The sequence below is a fragment of the Mastomys coucha genome, unplaced genomic scaffold (genome assembly GCF_008632895.1).
Source record: "Mastomys coucha isolate ucsf_1 unplaced genomic scaffold, UCSF_Mcou_1 pScaffold16, whole genome shotgun sequence".
Lineage (NCBI taxonomy): Eukaryota > Metazoa > Chordata > Mammalia > Rodentia > Muridae > Mastomys > Mastomys coucha.
Genome location: NW_022196898.1, coordinates 100,979,488 through 101,000,955, shown reverse-complemented (window position 1 = coordinate 101,000,955; position 21,468 = coordinate 100,979,488). Strand labels below are relative to the sequence as shown.

Here is a 21,468-nt window from a genome sequence, read left to right as displayed (position 1 = left end):
AGCATGTGCACAGCAGGCAGTGAGCACCATGTGAGCGTGTGCACAGCAGGCAGTGAGCACCATGTGAGCGTGTACACAGCAGGCAGTGAGCACCGTGTGAGTGTGTACACAGCATGCAGTGAGCACTGTGTGAATGTGTACACAGCATGCAGTGAGCACCGTGTGAGCGTGTACACAGCAGGCAGTGAGCACCGTGTGAGTGTGTGCATAGCAGGCAGTGAGCACTGTGTGAGTGTGTGCACAGCATGCAGTGAGCACCGTGTGAGCGTGTACACAGCAGGCAGTGAGCACCGTGTGAGTGTGTACACAGCATGCAGTGAGCACCGTGTGTGTGCATAGCATGCAGTGAGCACCGTGTGAGTGTGTACACAGCATGCAGTGAGCACCATGTGAGCGTGTGCATAGCATGCAGTGAGCACCATGTGAGTGTGTACACAGCATACAGTGAGCACCGTGTGAGTGTGTGCATAGCGTGCAGTGAGCACCGTGTGAGCGTGTACACAGCATACAGTGAGCACCGTGTGAGCGTGTACACAGCATACAGTGAGCACTGTGTGAGTGTGTGCACAGCATGCAGTGAGTACCGTGTGAGTGTGTACACAGCAGGCAGTGAGCACCGTGTGAGCGTGTGCACAGCAGGCAGTGAGCACTGTGTGAGTGTGTGCACAGCAGGCAGTGAGTACCGTGTGAGTGTGTGCACAGCAGGCAGTGAGCACCGTGTGAGTGTGTACACAGCATGCAGTGAGCACCGTGTGAGCATGTGCACAGCAGGCAGTGAGCACCGTGTGAGGGTGTGCATAGCAGGCAGTGAGTACCATGTGTGTACACAGCATGCAGTGAACATCTTGTGAGTGTGTTCTTTTGCAACACAGTAGGGATATGACCATGATTCAAAGACTAATTTAAAAGGTTTGTAATTGACAAAGTTTTATACACACACACACACACACGTATATGTATATATATACACACACATGTATATATGTATATTCATATATATTAATGTGTACAACATGATGTTTTTGGTAATATATTTATCAACTGAAGTATCAACTTGACCCGACCTAGTGTCTCTTAGAAGGATCCTCAGTTGCAGAATTGCCTGCATCGTATTGGTCTGTAGGTACATTTATGGGGCATTGTCTTGATTATTCATTGAGGTAGGAGGGTGTAGTCCACTGCGGGCAGGGCCATTCCCAGGCAGGTGGCCCTCAGCTGTACAAAAAGCTAGCTAAGGATGAGCCTGTGAGAGGGCAAGCCAGAGATGGAGCCAGCAGAGCAACCTTCCTCCCTGGTTCTGATTCAGGTTCTTGCCCAGAGCCCTGCTCAGATTTCCCTCCATGATGGACAGTAACCCGGAAGTATAGAATGGATTAAATGGTTTTTTTCCCCTAGTCCCTTTTGGTCAGAATGTTTTATCATGGCAAAAGGATGAAACTAGGACGGGAAATGCTGCAAAGACGTCAGGTGCCCAGGTGTCGCCGTACATGTTAATCATAGTTTGTCAGGAGAGCACTTTCTAATAGCTTGGACATCTCTGTGTGTCTGATGTATTATCTTCTTGATAGACAGTGGAGCTCTGGAATGATCCTGTGCCCTTGACTAGCACAGAGGTACGCATCTGCCCGACCTCTTCAGATAGGAGCTGAACCCACAGCTTCGTTCATAATAGGCAGATGCTCTCCCAGTGCGCTTCCATAGCCCTGCACATCACAAGGCTTTTTACATCTTTGTGTGACTGTGAGTGTGTGTGTGTGTGTGTGAGGTGTGTATATGTTCATATCTGTAAGTGTGCCTGTGTGCCATGGCATGTGACAGTGTGAGGACAACCTTGAATTGATACAAGAATTTTTATTGTTTATTAATATCTATGCCAGGCTAGCTGGGGCTTCTCTTATGTCTACCTCCTGTCTCTTTGTAGAAGTGCTGGGGTCACAGACACTTGCTGCCACACTCTGATGTATGTGTGTTCTGGGAATACAGACTCTGGTCCTTACATTTGTGCTGTAAGTGCTTTACCCAGCTGAGCTATCTTTCCAGGCCCCACCCCACCCCTTTTATCAGTTTTGCATGGCTATATAGTGTTGCTTGGTTAGATCTCAGCTTATCTATGCATCCTTACTTTGCTTTGGGTACCTTATCGGTTGCATCTTAAATTTTGTTGTTGCTGTTTTATCAATGGGTATTGGCTCTTTTCCTCTGCATAATTCTAATACAGTACATGACGCTGAAGCTCTGGGAAGGTGACAAAATGCCTGATGTTTCAAGGTAACAGAGCCCTTTCACTCATCAATTCAGCACTAGTGTTGAATTCCTTTAGCCAATGCTTGGTAAACCTATTTGCTCACCTGGACACCATGTTTGACCCAGGCAGTTGCTGCTATTTCTGTTGATGAGTTAGAATCACTCATTGCTCATGATCTAAGTCAGGGTCATTCTTCTGATGGACCAGGGAAGCACTTTTCTTCCCCAGTGCCTTTTATCTGTTGATTGGTTCTTGTGGCTAAATGGGATCTGGGAATGAGTGATATGTGGCTACGGTAGGAAGAACTTTGAGCAAGAAGAGCCACTGAGTCAATGGGCAGGCAGATTGTATCCAGTATGGAGACTGCCACCAATGGGCAGGCAGATTGTATCCAGTATGGAGACTGCCACCAATGGGCAGGCAGATTGTATTCAGTATGGAGACTGCCACCAATGGGCAGGCAGATTGTATCCAGTATGGAGACTGCCACGGGGTAGCTGAAGCACAGAGATAAGAGTGTGAGAGTCAATGGGCAGGCAGATTATATTCAGTATGGAGACTGCCACCAATGGGCAGGCAGATTGTATTCAGTATGGAGACTGCCACCGGCATAGCTGAAGCACAGAGATAAGAGTGGGCTGTATGAGTTGGATATGACTCTCACTGTTGTTATTTTGTACAAACTACAAAAGCCATTGTGCATTCCTAAGGCTGGAGAGATTAGTGGCTGGTCCCTCATTTTACACATGGGAAACCCTCTTAGCAAGTCAGTTCTGAAATCCTATTACTTTGCCCAAGCCAAGGTGTCAGGAAGGAGTCAGGTTAGCTCTAGGTAGCAACATCTGCATAACAGTAGTGGCTTTCTTCTCCCCTGGGATTGCTCTGGAGTCCTTTGTAGTAATGAACCTATCTATCTCTCTATATTATAGCCATCAGATTAGCTTCAGGAACCATACTGCTGTGATTAGTTTAAACTGTTTAGACCCATGGAAACCGTTGAGTTCACCAGGCATGTCTGCTGTGTGCGCGCTTAAGATTCTTTACTGAGTAGTAATTGTAGTAACTGCTGCTCCGCTCTTGTGATGCCTATAAAAATAATAATTTGCGCTTCAAATGTCTCTTTCTGTGAGTTGCTCAAATGCCTTGCGAGAATGGCTTACTGATCCATTCTTTGAGATGGATAGGGTAGCTTCCAGTGGAGCAGCACAGTAAGAGGTGGGGACACGCCAGGAGCTCTGAGAATCCAAACCAAAACCTGCTTTCAGCCAGACAAGCTCCTTGCTAGAATGACTGCTTGTGCTTTTGAGGCTCATTTTATTGACTTAATAGAAGTGTACTGAGTTTACATACAGTAGATATCGTGGAAGATGATGCATGAGAGATGGGGCAGCCCTTTCTGCAGGCCCTAAAGCATCCATCCGATTGTGGCCCTAAAGCATCCAGTCGATTGTGGTCCTAAAGCATCCATCCGATTGTGGCCCTAAAGCATCCATCCGATTGTGGTCCTAAAGCATCTATCCGATTGTGGTAGATTGTTGACTTGCAGGCCCTAAAGCATCCAGTCGATTGTGGCCCTAAAGCATCCATCCGATTGTGGTAGATTGTTGACTTGCAGGTCCTAAAGCATCCATCCGATTGTGGTAGATGTTGACTTGCAGCTCAAGGCTACCCCACTAGATGATGCTACCTGGACAAGAGCCCTCCTTCACTCAGGGAGGGGTGCATTTAAAGAATAGCCCCCATCTCCATGGCTTCTGAAATGCTCGAGGAAGCTACTGACTCGCTAAAGAGCACCCAGCTGTAGGACTCAATGCCATCTTGCTCCAGAAGTATTTACACAGGAGATACTTGACAGTGGCCCTTGCCTTGGAGGGGTGGAAAGCCGAGTGGCCCCGAGTAACGGCAGCATACACCCGCTAGGCCGCTTTGCCGAGTCAAGTTGTGGGTGGGTGTGAATGCCGCTTTGATGGGTCCGGGAAGAGTTCTGTATTTTGAGAATGACTGTGACTGCTTTGCCCTTTGGGATTCCCCTTGGCAGTGGCCCTGTGGGGTGTGGGATAGCACTCCTGGCAGGCTGTCATGTCTCAAGCATGTGATGCAATGGTACTGACTCTTCCAAAGTTAGTCTGCAAAATTCAGGCATAATGGCTCACTTCTCTGTCCAGTATGACTTGCACTAACTCCATCCTTCTGATTTCCCTCCTCCCTCTCTTTTCCTTTCCCCTACCCCTCCTCATGCTGATAGGCTGCCACCCCTAGCCTTCCTCATGCTGATAGGCTGCCACTCCTACCCCTCCTCATGCTGATAGGCTGCCACCCCTAGCCTTCCTCATGCTGATAGGCTTCCACCCCTAGCCTTCCTCATGCTGATAGGCTGCCACCCCTATCCCTCCTCATGCTGATAGGCTGCCACCCCTAGCCTTCCTCATGCTGATAGGCTGCCACCCCTAGCCTTCCTCATGCTGATAGGCTGCTTGTCTTAATCAGGGTTTTTATTCCTGCACAAAACATCATGACCAAGAAGCAAGTTGGTGAGGAAAGGATTTATTTAGCTTACACTTCCACATTGCTGTTCATCACCAAAGGAAGTCTGGACAGGAACTCATAGGTCAGGAACTTGGAGGTAGGAGCTGATGCCGAGGCTATGGAGGGATGCTGCTTACTGGTTTGTTCCCCTAGCTTTTTCAGCTTGCTTTTTTATAGAACCCAGGACTACCAGCCCAAGGATGGCACCACCCACAATGGCTGGGCCCTCCCCCTTGATCACCAATTGCCTTACAGCTGGATCTCATGGAGGCATTTCCTCAAGGGAGGCTCCTTTCTCTGTGATAACTCCAGCTTGTGTCAAGTTGACACACAAAACCAGACAGTTCACTGCAAGAACAGAAATGACCACCAAATGGAAGGTGAACTCCTCTCGGTTCCTCATCATAGTATATACTTTAATTAAAATTAAAGCAAGATAAGATTAAAAATGGGACACAGGCCATTATACTTAGTAGGGTTCTATAGACAACATTTGCTGATGTATTACTGTTTGAAAGAGCAGGGTTGGGATTTAGGCCCATTGACAAGGATCCTGGTTCTACCGATAACTGGTTGTTTGGCCTTGGATTCGCCAGTTTCTTTGCCTATAAAACAAAGAGGTTAGTTGCCTCGTGGGTTATTTTAAAGATTAAACGAGAGTATATACACATCTGAAGCGCAGAGTGAAATGGAGTGTCAGTTAGTTTGGTTGTCAGTATCCTTCAGTGTCCTATGGATGTCACCTGCCCTGCTTGTGGGTACTAATTCTTAGGTTCACCTCTCATTTGTCCTGTGGCTGTGGCTAAGTAGGTCTAGCTACCCCCAGGTAGTCTTCAGTGTGCCCAGTGATGGCTGAGGATCCTTGGAAATCTTGTGTTTTGGATTCTCAGCTAACGAGGCTTAGAGAGTTCTTCAGATTCGTGGATTCTGCATATTTCGTAGGAGATGTGGCAACACCCAGGAGTTACTGCATCAAGTACGCATAGGTAGCCGTGGGAAATGGGCATTGTAGGACCATTTACCCATCCCTGCGTTCTCCTTCTCTCTGGCTGCTGTTTCCTGGCTATTGGTGACATGGTGGTGAGCAGAGCTGGCAGGGAGAAGGTAGGAGCTGACCATGACTTGTTCTCTGGATCCCTGGGCTCTGAACCCCAGCGTACGCTGTCTTCTCCCACATGGGCTTCCTGCTTTACCCAGACGACGACAGTCTCCAAGTAGCAATACACTACTTCTGCCTCTTACATATTTCTGTCCTCTTTTTCCCCGAAAAGATCCCTGAGTCTTGGAAGGAGGAGGTGCGACAAAGGTGTCTCAGTTTTGAAGGAAAAATTGGCTAGAGGCTGAAGAACTTGACTTTTATAATCTTTACATGTGAAAGAATACTGTTTTGTACTTGGGGGGTGGGAGATAGGGGGATACTCTTAAAGCCAGACCAGCCTGAAGTTGACAACATAGGCCAGGCTAACCATAGCCTCCCGGCATTTCTCCTGTCTCAGCCTCATGAATACTAACATTACAGGTGTGAGCCACAATGCACAATTTGTCAAAAATAAATAAAAATAAATAAAAATATTTTTTTCTGAAGAACATGGATTGCTTTCTTAATTCTTAATGCTTGTAAAAGTTGCGAGTGGTCAGAGGCTAAGAAAGGGCTTTTCTGCCTGTGTAAGATGCAAATGAGATGCATTTTTGGCAGCCAAGACTCCAGCCTTAAGATCAGCTCTTTGTGAATCAAAAGCAGCCAATACTGTGTAAGTCCTCCCCTGACTGTATCCTCACCGAAATACCAGCTGACTCTGTAATGGGCATGACTGCTTTGATATGAAGATGAAGCCAATAGCTCATGGAAAAAGACTCCCTGTCTACCCTCTGTTCCTGAGAAGACGGAGGATGGGACATTCTCACGTCCACCGGACTCAGCAACCAAAATGTGTTACAATTTTTTTAATTGATTTATCTGGAAAGAGTCTATTCCCCACAGAACTCGCAGATTTCCATTTATGTAGGAGAGAAAATTGTAGTCCTGTCCCCACGGCTGCTTGAAATTCCATTATTGACGCGAGCAGCTCTTTGTTTCTTGTTTTGATACACATAAGATATTGAACTGAGCAAATGCACAAACTCTATCTTTTTTTTTTTTTCTCCAATAAACCATGAAGCAGCAGCGGGACTATTTGTTAATTCAAGATTTGTTTTGCTTTGCCAAATGGGTTTGGCCACTAATTTCACCTAGGCCACATGAAACTCCACAGCAGAGGCATGTAGAAATAAAGGTGGGATTGTTGAGTGCCAGCTAGAATTTAGCTCAGTGGCATTTGATGCTGAGTTAGGAGAGAGCAAGAGAAAGCAATCCTGCACTGGGCTGTAATATGCTGGAGGACAGATGTCACAATGAGAGGGTCCCTTCCCTTTTTAGTCCTGCCTAGTAGCCTGCTGGAGTCTGGAGCCAGCCATACATGAGTGATGTGTCTTGAGGAGAAAACAGGAAATTAGATCCCAAAGTCTCAATGCAGAAGTCCCTGTGCCCAGCACACCACAGTGCTGAAGTCCCTGTGCCCATAACGCCAGCAGGCCTTCTATTTTTAACTTGCTTAGTGTTTTGAATAGTTTGAGAGTAACCCAAATAAATTAAGTAGTTCCAGAAGTGTGATGTTTGATCTTCATTGTCAACTTGATCTGGAATCATGTAGGAGAGGATCCTGAGAGGAGTCTACAGAGATGGGAAGACCTGCCCTAACTCTGGGCAGTGTCATTCCATGGGTGTGGGGGAGGAGGGAGTAAGAGGAAACCCTTTGTTCCCTATGCTCTGTTTCGTCGTCTGATACCAAGAATATCTGCCTCATACTTGCTCCTCCCCCAAAGGGTCAGCCACGCCTTCCCTACCATAATGGATTCTTGCCTTCTTAAACCATGAGCCCAAATAAGCCACTTCTTTTTGAGTTTCTTCTGCCAAGTATTTGGTTACAGCAAAGAGAAAATTAACTTAGTGGGAAGGAAACGAGATGGGCTAGAAATTCGTATTATCAGGAATGATGGATTTCTGGTCCCTTCGCTTTTGTATGGGCACCACTGAGTTGTCCTGTCTGTGGTTGGGAAGCTGTTCCTGAGCAGGAGGCTCACTGAGGACTCTCTCCAGACCCAATTGTTGGGGACCACTCCAGTTACTCTGTAAAATATCCTGTGTAAGGCACTCTGTATGCCCTGATTCATATTTAATTTTTTATGCAGTTTGATGACTTTGCTACAGTGAGATTGTATTTCCTGAAGGAGAGGGAAATATGACTCTGGCTTCATCTCAAGATTGTAAGCTCCATTCAGCTGTGAGGAATCTCAGATCCAAGTTTATAGCTCACCTCCAGCAAAGCATTAATAATCGTGCAGTGAAGGCCGTGGGGCCTGAGTCTGTTTCCAGTATCTTCTTCCCCTTCCCTTTTCTCTTTGCTGTAGATCATTTCAAAGTTTCCATCAGTCCATTTAGGAGTCATCATTCCATTTAGGACTTGCATGGAGTATAATCCTACATCAGATGTTTGCATGTACCAGACAAGTAATATAATAACCCACCCAGCTCCTGGGAATACAACTGACATCACTGGGGGCCATTCAGGGATGAGGAGCTTTTGTTGTCCAATCTTTCAAGAGAAGTCAGGAATCTGGAGGTGTATGCAAATGCCGCATTTTAAAGATATGGGCAGCTATGGGTATGTATGTAGTGCATATGTAAAAGATAGACATTGTTTATACTTTTTCCTTTGGGCGTATATGAGCTTTCATATATTTGAGGACAGACTTATATGAGTGTGCATGTAGAAGCCAGAGGACTGCCTCAGATATGGTTCCTCAGATGCTAGCTACTGTCGTTGCTCTTGTTTAGAAACGGGCTCTCAGTGGCCTGGTGTTTGCTAAGTAAGCTGAGGTGGTTCGCACTAAAACTCCAGTTGTCCATTTGAATACACCTTCCTGGTGCCACCATAACCATCTTTGAAAAAAAGAAAGAAAGAAAGAAAAAGAAAGGTGTTGGACCAGCCCGGGGTGGTAGTGCTGTGAAGCAAGCTCTTCACTAGCCAGCCATCTCTGCAGCACCTCATGCCTCTTACATGGTGGCCTCTCCAGGCTGGTCCTCTCATCACATCAGCCTCTGTGCCTCTAGCACCCTCTGCTTTCAGGCTTCTTGTGGGAGCCACCTACTCATCACAGAATTGACTGACCAAAATGGCTCCCTTAGGATTAGGACAGACATATGTTGTCATTAACCAAGTACCACCATTTGTAGTCAGCAAAAGCTGTCAATTGATTCTGCAAGTTGAAAAAAAAAAAAACAAACAAACCCAGTTGCAGATTTTCTAAAGATGCCATCAGGGGTCTATGCACTGTGCAGACACTCTAGATTCTTAGGTCTTGCTAATGAGTTCCTCCAACCCCTGACCCCTACACTCTGGAGGACAGACCAAAATGTTTGTGTGCCTGATATTCAGCATGGGTGCTCTCTTTTTCTGCTGTAGTGAGAAACGTCCTTCTGGACTCATATCTGCACTCCCCAAGGAGCCTTGTGCTGAGACTGGATCCTTCTAGATGAGAGATTTGGAGACGTTGACATCAATACTCCCCAAAGAATCACTAGTGAGAAAATATCACTCACATACAAAGAGCCAAGGAATTTGTGAGATTAAAATTAATTTGTTTTGAGATTACGCACCTATACTTTCCCTGTGTGTTAAATCCTACCATTGGGTATATTTATTTAGTGTAATGGAAAAGAGCTAACCTTTTCAGGGTCGTCCCATCTTTCTTCATGCCTTGACTTTAAGAACTGAGCCACCCCTTACTTGGTAACTGGTTGGGAGTCAGGTATATGGGATAGGCGATAGGGAATGAGGATGGCCCCAGGGCTCAGGTGTAGCTGAGGATGCCCAGTCTCAGTGAGGCCTTTGCACAGAGCATATGTCCTCACTTGAAAGAGATTTATTCAAAAGCTGTTTGGAGCAGTTCTGGGTTTGAGGGGAGTTTGACCTTTTCTTCTCTTTGAGAGAATGCATTAATTTGAGAAATGAAAGACCTTCTTGTTAGTGGGCCTGAATTCAGCAAATAGGCTGGAGGAATACCCCATGGGGTGAAGGACTTACAGGACACAGACGAACTCATGTACCTCTGACCTATTTTATGTGAGTGCCTCCAAGTCTACATTTGGGGCCTGGCTACACATTTTTTTTCCCCAGAGATTGACCCTTTGTGTCTTCCCGGAGGCCTAGAGCAAGGCAGCCTCCCTCCTATTGGAAAGTGTGTCTTTGGGCTGTCTCTCTGCTTATCACATGAACATTTCCTCTACTCTTCCTAGGGTTTTACAGCCCTTGGGCTGGTGTGGAGAGTGCTGGCGTGGGATGCTTATAGAGGGTTGTCTCATATCCATTTGAAATGTCATGTGTTTAAGTGATGTTACTTCTGTTGCATGTATTTTTATGTACTGCCCACCTTAAGTGACCGTACTACCAGCCCCCACCTGGGTTCCCTTGAATCCTTGGACAGAAGATACATTCACACAGTTTGTTCCTTTTCCACTTGCCTTCTTAGCACAATTGCTGGGTGCTCCATAGTCTCTCCTGCCTGGAGAAGCATGCTTTTAATGATATTTTTAGTTCAGTCTTTTCTACCTGCCCTAAACCTGAATTGTTAAACTCCCCTGACCACCTGCCTGTAGGAGCAGCCTGTGTGGCCATTCTGTTTTGAGATCTCACATGGTTGCCTGGTTCTCCTCTCTCTTAAGCATAGTGAACTTTGTTCTCCTTCCTTGCATCTGTCTGCATCCTCCCAGGACCTGGAAGTCCTGCTTCTACCTTTCACCCAGCAATTAGTCCAAGGCTTTCTTTACTGACAGCTCAAGAACCAGTTGGGGAACAGGACCTTAGCATCAGAACCTCCCTACACACTTCTGAAAAGAAGTTATTGTAGGAAGAGATCCTAGTGATTCACGAATTCATAGTGTCTCAGGCTTATTCATTGGAGTATAGTCTTCCAGGCTCTATTCTGAGCCAATGTAAGTGCTCAAGATGGTTGACAGAAAGGCCTGCCCTGTGAGAGCTTACACTCTTCCCTCCAACCATAACACAACAAAATGAGGCAAGAGAATGTGACCCAAGGTATGAAGGTGGAGCAGCACCAGCCAGAAATGGAGCTGGGCATGTGTGAGGGTAGTGTGGGAGAAGGCCGTTTAACATGGTGAGGTCACAGCAAGTATCTCTGAGGTGACACTGAGTGACAGCCATATGTGTGACTTTAAAAGTCATCTCTGCCACCTCTACTGGGAAAGGCTGCAGAAGGGCAGGGTGGAGACCATGGTCTACTCCGAAGGGCAGGGTGAAGATCAGCGTTCCCCTAATGCATTCACTGCAGGGGCACTCAGGGCATTCCTAGCATCATGGTAGCAGTGGGCATGCCCATTTGGAGTATATTTTGAAAGTAGGAATACTATAGTTGCTGTTAGATGTTAGGTATAGCACTTTTAGAGAGATTTTAGAAACCACTTGACTCGTGGAGGCTGTGAGATGAACGAAGGTGGCTATGGCTACAGTAAGAGACAGTAAGGGACAGTATCCATGGTCCTGTTACATTGGAAGATTAAAGTACAACTTAATCCAAACTGACTATGTCTACACAGTTGGCCTGAGAACTTCCAACATGTATTCTTAAATATTCAGGCTCATTGATTTTACAGATGCGAGGCTCAAGAGCCCGAATGAAGTTTACTGACTTCTCGAAGGTCATTCAGGAGTAGGAGAAGAGCCCAGGCTTGTTTGTTTGTAACCAGTGTTCTTTCATTATGTCTGTATTTGAACCAGGAATAACTTTCCTACTTTAGTGTCACTGAATATCAGCAAAGTAGACTGTTCTCCTGTCCACTCTAGGGCAGCATGGGAGTTCATTCTGCTGCTCTTCATTTCTGTCATCAGATGCCATCTTCTTAAAATTGTGGGCCTCAGCTGCTCCACAGATCTCTGGACTCAGGTGTCCCAGCTGCTCCACAGGTGGGCCTCAGTTTTCCCAGCCACTACACAGATTGCAGGCCTCAGCTATCCCTGCCATGCAGTAAGAGGGTGGGAAGGGGCACAGCCTCCTTGCCAATTTCCCGGGTAACTGCTGTGAAAGGAAGAGAAACAGAGAACATGTCTAGGAAATAGGAACAAGCAAGGGCTGTGCTTGGCTTTAAGCCCTAGCTGGTTGGCTCAGTCTTCACAAGGCACAGCAAGGGTGTGTGTGAGGGGAGTAGAGAGCACTTGCAACTATCCATCGCTGCTCTTTATGGTCCATTCAGTGGCAAGACTTTCGCTGTGTTGCTAGACTCAGAGATGGCATTTTCCTCTCCCCAAAATGAAATAGAACCTGGTATATGGAATAATTTAATATATTAGATAAGTAAGGTATTGCCAGGAAAAGGAGTGTTGAGAAAATTAGATATCTGGGGGAACATCAAGCTTTATTTCGATCTCATATCACTGACGAAAATAAAAATCTACATGGATTAGAATTTAAATGGAAATAGTTATAAAATAGGCTCAAAGGAAATTTAGTGAATATTTATTTGATCTCAGAGCAGGGAAGAACTTTGAAAGTTTAAAGCAAAAAAAAAAAAATAAATAGGGGAAATTTCAGGTAACATTTATTATATGCAAAATTAACACACAAACCAGAACAATATTTCCAATAAAAATTGGATACAGGCTTATTAACCTTAATCAACATGTATACACATACATGTAACATGTGTATGCAGCATACATGTGTGTAGAATATATGTATTAAATAGAACATAGAGCTGAGAGAAATAAAACATAAAACCATAAATATAGTGAGCAACTTACCAGGAAAGGCAAAGATTTCTTAGAAGTAAAAGAAAACAAAAGCCAAACAGAAATGATGGTGGGTTGTTTTTTTTGTCTGTTTTTTTTTCTTTTTGTCAAAATTGATGAAGGTTAATGGGAAGAGAGTGCGGTTCAGTGGTAGATCCCTGATGCCATAAGTAACAGAACAGAACAGGAAAGTTAAAGATTAAATATATTTTTAGTTCTTGGCAGCTAGCATGATTATCACATATTTTTATGTACTCATGGAGTAAACTTTAGATGACATAGTGCTGACAATATTGTGAAAGGCAATATTGAAACATGCTTAGCAACCTGGAGGTTTTGATAGCCATTAGGCTCTTTATCATATCTGGGGGGAACTCTAAAGCATTAAATGTTAAGATCTGAGCAAAACTTACATAAGGGACAATAATGGGAAATAATCAGCCAGGCAGTGGTGGTGCACGCCTTTAATCCCAGCACTTGGGAGGCAGAGGCAGGCGGATTTCTGAGTTTGAGGCCAGCCTGGTCTACAGAGTGAGTTCTAGGACAGCCAGGGCTAAACAGAGAAGCCCTGTCTCAACAAACAAACAAACAAACAAACAAAAAGCATGGGAACTAATCTAAGCATCTAGTTGTAATGTGTGGAGGGATGTTTTGCTGTGCACACTGAGATGATGTCTCTGGTGGTTCGTCTGTGCGCACTGAGATGATGTCTCTGGTGGTTCGTCTGTGCATGATGATGTCTCTGGTGGTTCGTCTGTGCGCACTGAGATGATGTCTCTGGTGGTTCGTCTGTGCGCACTGAGATGATGTCTCTGGTGGTTCGTCTGTGCGCACTGAGATGATGTCTCTGGTGGTTCGTCTGTGCGCACTGAGATGATGTCTCTGGTGGTTCGTCTGTGCGCAATGAGATGATGTCTCTGGTGGTTCGTCTTTGTCGCCTGTGCATGTTCTATGCCACCTTTGCTTTGTAGACATTTTGGAAGCTTGTTGCTAAATCTCTGCCTGTGTCCTCTCCAATTTGTTCAGTGGCCACAGGTTACAGCCTAGAGGTAAGGCCCACATTATCCCAAATATCTTGGCATGTACATACATAGTTAAAAGTAGAAAAAACACCGGTTATAAATCCTAACAGCCAAAGTAGACATAGCCTATATTTTAATATCTTCTGATTATTGGCTAATGAAGTCAACTTAGGGAATATTGCTAAGTTGTTACTTCTGACTAATGAAAAATTCCAAACAGATTATGCTCATATATGCTCTGTGTGTACATACCTATGTGTTCATGCATGCATCTGTACAACTGTGGATTTGTATGTATGTATATGTGTGTGCACGTGTGTATTATGTGCACACATATACTCACAAGTTTTATATCCTAATACTAAGCTCTGAACTTATTCCAATTCATCTTAAAAATTTTAAATTAAAAATTCCATCTCATAATTTTAAAATAAAAAATTTCCAATTTATCCGATTACAAACATATTGACTGTGCCAAGGACTCAGGCTTCCCTGAGACAGCTGTTGGTAAGGGGCCAGAGCAGCCTGGGCCGTCTTCCTGAGTTGTCCCAGTGTGCGCCCAGTCTCCAGTCACTCCGCTAGTTCAGTTTGCCCTGTGTCAGCTTCCTCTCTGATCAGCCTCCTCTCCAGTTATCATCATTTCCCATCAGGAATTCACAAGTCAGCAATTCACAGCCATGAGAGAACGCCATCGCTGCAGCCCGAGCCTCTTCAATCAGTAGAAAAATGTCAGCCTGTCTCTGGCCTGAACTTATTCCCTTCTCATAGCATTCTGACATTATTTTTAAAAAGCTAGCCCCAGCCCTCTCCATCTGTTTTCCAGTTCTGGGAGGAAATGATAAATGCAAACACAAGTGCTTGAAAAGATGTTGGTGAGGGAGGGTCCTCTTCCAGGGCACTTGGTGTTTTCTGACAAATTCCAAGGGATTTGAGTTTCTGGTAAAGCAGTTCACCAAGTTGTCTACTGTGGAGACAGAAGCTCTTAAAACAGGGAATGCCAAACTCCATGTTCGGGGACTTAGACCTGGCAGAAGACCATTACTAGACAGAAAGGCTCAAGCTCTGAGCCACAGTGCCTATATCTCTGCTCTGTGTGTGGAGTAGGGGAATTGGCTGACGGTGTCTTTCAAGGCTGACTATGCTTCAGAGAGACTGCTTTTACAATACAGTTGAGGGCAAGCCTAGCTTCTCAGCTTGTGATGGGTGTTTCTTTCTAGAATGTTCCTTGTTCAAAGGGAAAGATTCATTGTGCAGCTTCAATATACTAAGATATATTATGAATTAATAAGGACAGAGTATAGCATATTGTATTTAAACTTTTGTATTCATGAAAGCTTTCTTCATAGACTAGCCCACTTTGGAAAATTCAGTGGTAGAGCTTTTCCTGTGTAACAGATTGGAATCTTGTGTTTGTTTGTGCAGATTTGCAAGATGTAGCCCTGTGTGCATATATGTCTGTGAGTGTGTATGTGTCTGCATGTATATGGATGTCAGATGTCAACCTTGGGTATCATTTCTCTGGATATCGTCTGTCTCATCTCTTTGTCTCTTGCTTGATGCTCGATGAGTCTACAAGGCTGGGTGGACTGTGAGCCTTAGGGATCTCATGTTTCCATCTCCCCAGAACTGGTGTTACAAGCTGGTGCCAAGACATCCAACTTTTAAAAGTGCTTTCTAGAGATGTAATCCAAGTCTTTCTGTGAGCACTTTATGTATTAGTTTTGCAGCCTTGAGAAATAGCCTGTTTCATAGTTTTGAACTATACATTTTTATTTCATTATCGCCTCTAGCCTTCCCAAGTGGTTGGAAGCTCAACCCCAGCCTTTTGTGGCATACTGACTCTTCCTATTAGTGAGGCACCAGCTTCTTTGCTCATTGCTCATTTCTCTCAGTCACCTCCCTGCCAAGATCCACCCTGATGTCCTGCCTTGGGGTGCTTGGTGGATAACATTTGTGTGTGTTTTCCATTCTTGAGTTTTACCATTGAGTTATTTTCCTGCCTTTGTTTTGAGTATGCCTGGCACTCAGTTCTACTGTTGAACTTTTCTCTTAATTAATGTCTCTTTCTGTCTCTAAGAAACCTGCTTCCAGCACTTCTGCATTTGAGACAGTGAAGAAATTTTCCATCTATCTGAGTGGTAGTGAGAGCAAGGTGTTGGCTCTGTCCAACAGTTGTACAGTCTCATCTGTTCCCATGTTTTGTTGACTGTCTCATGACGGTGAAGTCTCTAACTTTATGAGGGGATATAGCTGACATTTCCAGTCTATCTACGATCTGTTTGACTGCCTGTCTATCGTCTGTCTATCGTCTGTCTGTCTGTCTATCTATCTATCTATCTATCTATCTATCTATCTATCTATCTATCTATCTATCTATCTCGGATCCTCCCAAAGAATAGAGACCAAATGAATTTGGGTAACTACTTTAGAATATGAAAAATCTGTCTCTCAGAATGACTTCTGTTAAACAAGTTTTAATACCTATTGTCCTTCATTGTACCACTAAAGCCTATCAAAGTTGTGTTAGGACTTCCAGTTCTGATTCTGTCCTGGAATTTTTTGCTTTGGGTGGTAGATAAGTGTATAGAACATATTTATTACTTAAAGTGCAAAATTCAATGTAACATTCAACAAATGTGAAAAATAGTATCCAAGCTGCTACCACCAGCTCAAAAAAGAGTTTGATCATTTCTCTCGGAAACCCCATCAGGCCTCTGGCTATGCTTTTTCTGTATTCTGACAAAGAGAGGGGTTTTTATGTTTGTCCATATCCTGCCTTACTTTATAATTTCATCCTATTATCTATGAATTCTGTTAACATAGTAACTTTAGAGTTCCACTATTTTTATTTAAAGGTTTTTATGTATTTTGATCATGCATTTCCCCTCCCAACTTCCTAGATTCTCTTTACTTCCCTGCCCCCCAACTTTATATTTGTTCCCTCTGTCTCTCTGCTTGTCTCGTTCTTAAAACAAAACAAAACAAAACAAAAACTCATAAAAATGGAAATCAAAACAAACTATGTCAGATGTTTTTGTTTAGTTTAGTTTAGTTTTGTTTTGTAGTGGTCAGTTACTCCTGGCCATGGTGTCTGCCCTGGAGTGTGGTTGATCTGCTCAGTGAGTCTCCATTGGAGATACCCGGCTTTCCCTCTGTCAGGCGGTGTCAGTTGCAAATAGCTGTCAGTTAGGGCTGGGAGCCTGTGTCCACTTTCCCCTCTCAGCTCTGAGACCCCATCTGGCTTGGATCCTATTCAGGTCTTGTGTGTGCTGCCACAATCTCTGTGAGTTCTTATGTGCATTGGTCCTATTACGTCTGGAACACACAGTTTCTGGGAGTCATCTACCACCTCTGACTTTTACAATATTTCTGCATTCTTTTTCCCATAGACTCTTGAGCTCTGAGAAGAGGGCTAGAGGGAAGCATCCCATAGAGGACTGACAGCTGTAGAGAGCTCAGTTGTGGGTCTCCATGTTAACTCCCGTCTGCTGCAAAAAGAGGTGTCTCTGCTGGGGGTTGGTCTCTGTGCTCATCTGCGGGTATAGCGGTGTGCCACTGGGTGTTCTCTTATTGCTATATTCCTTTATTAGAATAACAGTAGTTTCCCCCATAACTGCACAATTTCAAACTTTGTATTTATGCATCATCTCTGTGCAACCTTCTGTAGCTGTCTTTCTTCATGTTCCCTGGCTTGTGAAATGTGTACACATAGATAGATTAGTCTGTTTATTCAATTTTACCATGATGTAGTAGTACATGTGTAAATCCAGCATTGCTTTGTCTGTTTACCATTGATAGATCTTTAGGTTGGTTGTAATATGGAACGACTATGAAAACTTATGCCAATAGCTCTTATAACTCTGAAGGTGTGCATGGAAGAGGAGCCAAAAGCATATATATTTACTTAAATTTTATGTGCATGAGTATTTTTGCCTGATGTATGTCTATACATCCTGTGCATACAGAAGCCAGAAGAGGGCACTGGATGCCCTGGGACAGAAGTTGCAGATATCCATGAGCTATCATGTGTATTCCAGGGATTGAACACATGTCTTCAGGAAGAACAGCAAGAACTGCTGAGCCATTTCTCCAGCCCCAGGGCATTTATGTTTAAGAACTACATTGCTGTGGGGTCATACAAACTCTAGTTTTAGTTTATTGTTTTATGTTTATGGGCATTTTGCCTATATAGATGTTTGTGTACCATGTGAGTACAGCACCAGAGGGGGCCAGAAGAGGGCATTGGATTCCCATGGACCAGAGTGACAGTTATGAGCTACTTTGTGGGTGCTGGAAATAGAACCTGTGTCCTCGGGAAAAGCAAACAGCACATTTAACTGCTGAGCAGTCTTGGCAGCACTACACACAGTTTCTAATCTTTCCAGAACAAAGTAAATGAGGGAGGGAGAGATATATGAAAATTTCATAACAAAACCTATCACCTTATAATAGCTGAAAAAGAAAAATACAGAAAAAATGTTATCACACAATGCCTACTTATTTTCTAAGATAGAATGGCATCATTGGTAGTGTAAATAAAATGTGTGGGCCCCATTCCACACCTTTGTGAACACTTGGTTTTATGTTCTAGGAAGTCAACTAATGGGTGTGCATGCAATTGAACTGGATGCTTCAATTTTCATTCATGGCAGATTAATGAATCTGAGAAGGTTTCATTGAATATGGTATATTTGTATCGTCCCTTCTGAATTGTTTTTTCTTAGCTTTAATTCATTTTGATTTTGGGTTGTTTTTCTCTTCTTAATTGAATTGTAGATCTTTGCCAAGATTCTGTGTGGTTACTCACTCACACTTAAATGCATTTTGGTTTTTATTACAAAATTATTTTCTTCTGGTGTGGTGACTCATGACTGTAATTCCAGACTTTGGAAGACTGAGACAGGATGGGTTTGAAGCCAGCCTGTGCTACATAGTAGCTTCTAGGCCAAGAAGTCTGTGAGATAGCCTGAGACCCTATCTCCAAGAAGAGGAGTTTATGATAAGTGCTGTATGTTTGTGTGCACAAATAATATATTGGTGGTATGGTACCAACACAAAGATGAGGAGACCCAACAGAGAACCCATAAAAACCCATGCATATATGGAAAGTTGGAAGATGACAGAGATGTCTTTAATGATCACTGGGAAAGCATTAAAATGTTGAAACAATGTACAACTATATTTCTAAAAACACAGTAGGGCCCTCCCCCTATGACAGACCACTTAAAGACACACATGCACGTATGTTTATTAACACAGATGTGTACACATATATATACACCATGTACATATGTACACATGTTTAACTGGTTTACCCTTAGGAAGGGGTCCTATTCCATTTATTTTACTATGACCATTAATTGCCTCAGCATTACATAATAATATCTCTGGTACTTCCTATTGTCTCTCTGACATCCTTACACGGCCCTTAGCTTCTGTGCCTCCGTTGTTCTTCAAGAATGTACTGGTCATCATTTTTGGCTCTTTGTTCATGTACATAACTTTGTAACTGGCTTGAAGATACTAACACTTCATGTAATTACATTAAATTCATAGATTTTTGGAGGGACGGACATATCCATAATGTTATGGTATTGAGGTTTCTGTCTGTCTGTGTCAACGTCTACTCACTCGGGCTTTGGTATTGTTAGTTATTATAGATGGGATTCATCAGCATCCGCTTGGTCCCGTTGCCAGGCATGGGCATTAGTGTTTACGGGATCAAAACCTTTGCTGTCTGATTCCTGTTATTTTCTGAGGAGTTGGGACCCTGAGACAAAGGGTGATGGGGTTGATGTACCCATCATACCCATTTGAAAGGGGAAGAGAGAGAAGCAGAAGAACAATGCAATCTTAAATTGTTTAAATTTAATAAGCAGTCTCCACACTGTGCCTGTATGGCGTTGATTAATGCCCAGCAGCCTTTCAAAGTAGCTGTTGTTTTTTCTGTTGTGACATTTTGTTTTGTTTTGTTTTTCAAGACAGGGTTTCTCTTTCTAGCCCTGGCTATCCTAGAACTCACTCTGTAGAAGGGGCTAGCCTCAAATTCAGAGATCTGTCTACTTCTGCTGGGATTAAAGGCATGTGTGTCCTTCTGTTTCAATGAAAGGGAGCCAAGGGTTAGTAAAGCCAAATATTGTACATGTAGTCACAAAGCTAACGTATATGGTGAACCAGGACTTAGAGCCTCTGTGTTTCACTGCAGCAGGGGGTTGCCCCTCACACCTGCCCTCAGGGGAGGAGAACGGTTAGCAGTTTTGAAGGCCATGGTACAGTGACCGAGGACACTGTATTCAGGACCCTGACCCTGTGCATCTGTCATGCGTCCTCCACAGTCAGCAGACATTTGATAACTACCTGGTCCCTTTCCTCTTGCCACTGCTGCTGGCTGAGGAGGTCATCTGGTCCCCAGGGAGGGGATTTTGCATGCCAGATGTGCAGGTAGCCCACATAAGTACTATTCCATCTCCTGGGCTGGATTTTGGTCCACACAGCTCTGCAGGGGATGGAAATGTAAGGCAATGGCCTGCCTGGCATCCATTTAATGTTTCCTTAAGCAGGCAGTGATGGAGAACTGTGATAGCAGCACCAGAGGAAGCTCATGGCTCGGAATGGTCTCCTATGTGAGTTCAGCTGGGAAGGATTGTGCTGAATGCGGCCTAGACACTTGAGCCCAGTGCTGCTCAGTGAGAGAATGGCTGCAGGCCATCTCACCATCTGTGATCCTCAAGGGTGGGACCTGCTGGAAGGCACTCTTGCTATCTATCAACATGCACATTCAGACAGGCCTGTGGAGCACGGGCGGGGTGGGGGTGATATGGTGATGGATGGAGGAAACAGGAAAGAGGAGCCTCTGAGGAAAGAGCCGCTTGGCATTCTCCAAGGCTTCCCACCAGTTCACAGCCATGGCGTCCAGAGAGCTGTCTGCTGGGGGCCGCCCGAGGCACAGCTTGCTTTCCTGCCCCCTTTTTGCTTTGTCCTACCCTTTCTCGTCTGTCCTCGTCTGTCCTCGTCTCCATCCCCCCCCCCATCAGTATGTGTCACATGAGAGACTTTGTAGGTCAGAAGTTGAAAGCAGGTTATCGAGGTGGCTCAGTGTGTGAAGGTACCTGCCACCAAGCCTCATTATCTGAATGTAATCTCCAGGACCCACATGGCAGAAGAGAATTAATTTATGAAGCTGTGTTCTGTCCTTCACACACATACAGTGACAAACGAACACCCATTCGTGTACACATGCACCCACACATGTATTCATGTGAACTAGCAGGTTGGAAACCATTTCAGATTCCTTTGTCTTTATTTCCTTAGCGGAGAATCACTGAAGGAAAGGAGTCCTGGAGGCAGCTGCCCTCATCTGTCTCCACCTTCGCCATATTTCCAGTTTGGATCAATAGGTCGTGTTCCTTACATAGTGATTTCAGCTTTTCTTTCCTAGGGTAAAAAAACCACCCGCTGCACAATTTAGAGAGATAAATCTATACCTGCTGTTGTCTGGGGTGAGGGCCATGGCCTTTGGTTACATCCCTGTTCTGGCGACCGCAGATTGAATATTGAGTAGGCTGCCCATGAGCAATGGGGCTGGTTGTAGCCGTTTCTGCTGTTACTAATGTCATGTGCATGGTGTTGTATGAATATTCAAGCTCTGCTCAAATCCTAGCTTTGTCATTAGTCAGTTGATTCTGTATGAGCCCCATGATTCTATAAAATGGGTCAGTGACCCCTCTTTGCATGTCTCACTCAGAAATGGGGTTATGGGGGAGGGTGTCTGGATGGGTGAGGTTATGGGGGAGGGTGTCTGGATGGGGGGGTGTCTAGATGGGTGAAGTTATGG

General features: G+C 44.5%; 1 protein-coding gene across 12 annotated transcripts in view; it reads left to right on the top strand.

The window, feature by feature from the left end:
- Positions 1-21,468, top strand: part of St6galnac3 (ST6 N-acetylgalactosaminide alpha-2,6-sialyltransferase 3) — a 594,849-nt gene that overhangs the window by 217,763 nt on the left and 355,618 nt on the right. For 8 of the 12 annotated variants that reach the window (XM_031375905.1, XM_031375908.1, XM_031375913.1 and 5 more), the window contains exon 2: positions 9,274-9,391. The exons of the other annotated variants lie outside the window; for them this stretch is intronic. In XM_031375905.1, coding sequence (XP_031231765.1) covers positions 9,344-9,391 — 48 coding nt within the window. In that variant the 5' untranslated portion in view covers positions 9,274-9,343. The remainder of the gene's footprint in view (positions 1-9,273; positions 9,392-21,468) is intronic. 12 annotated transcript variants of the gene reach the window in all.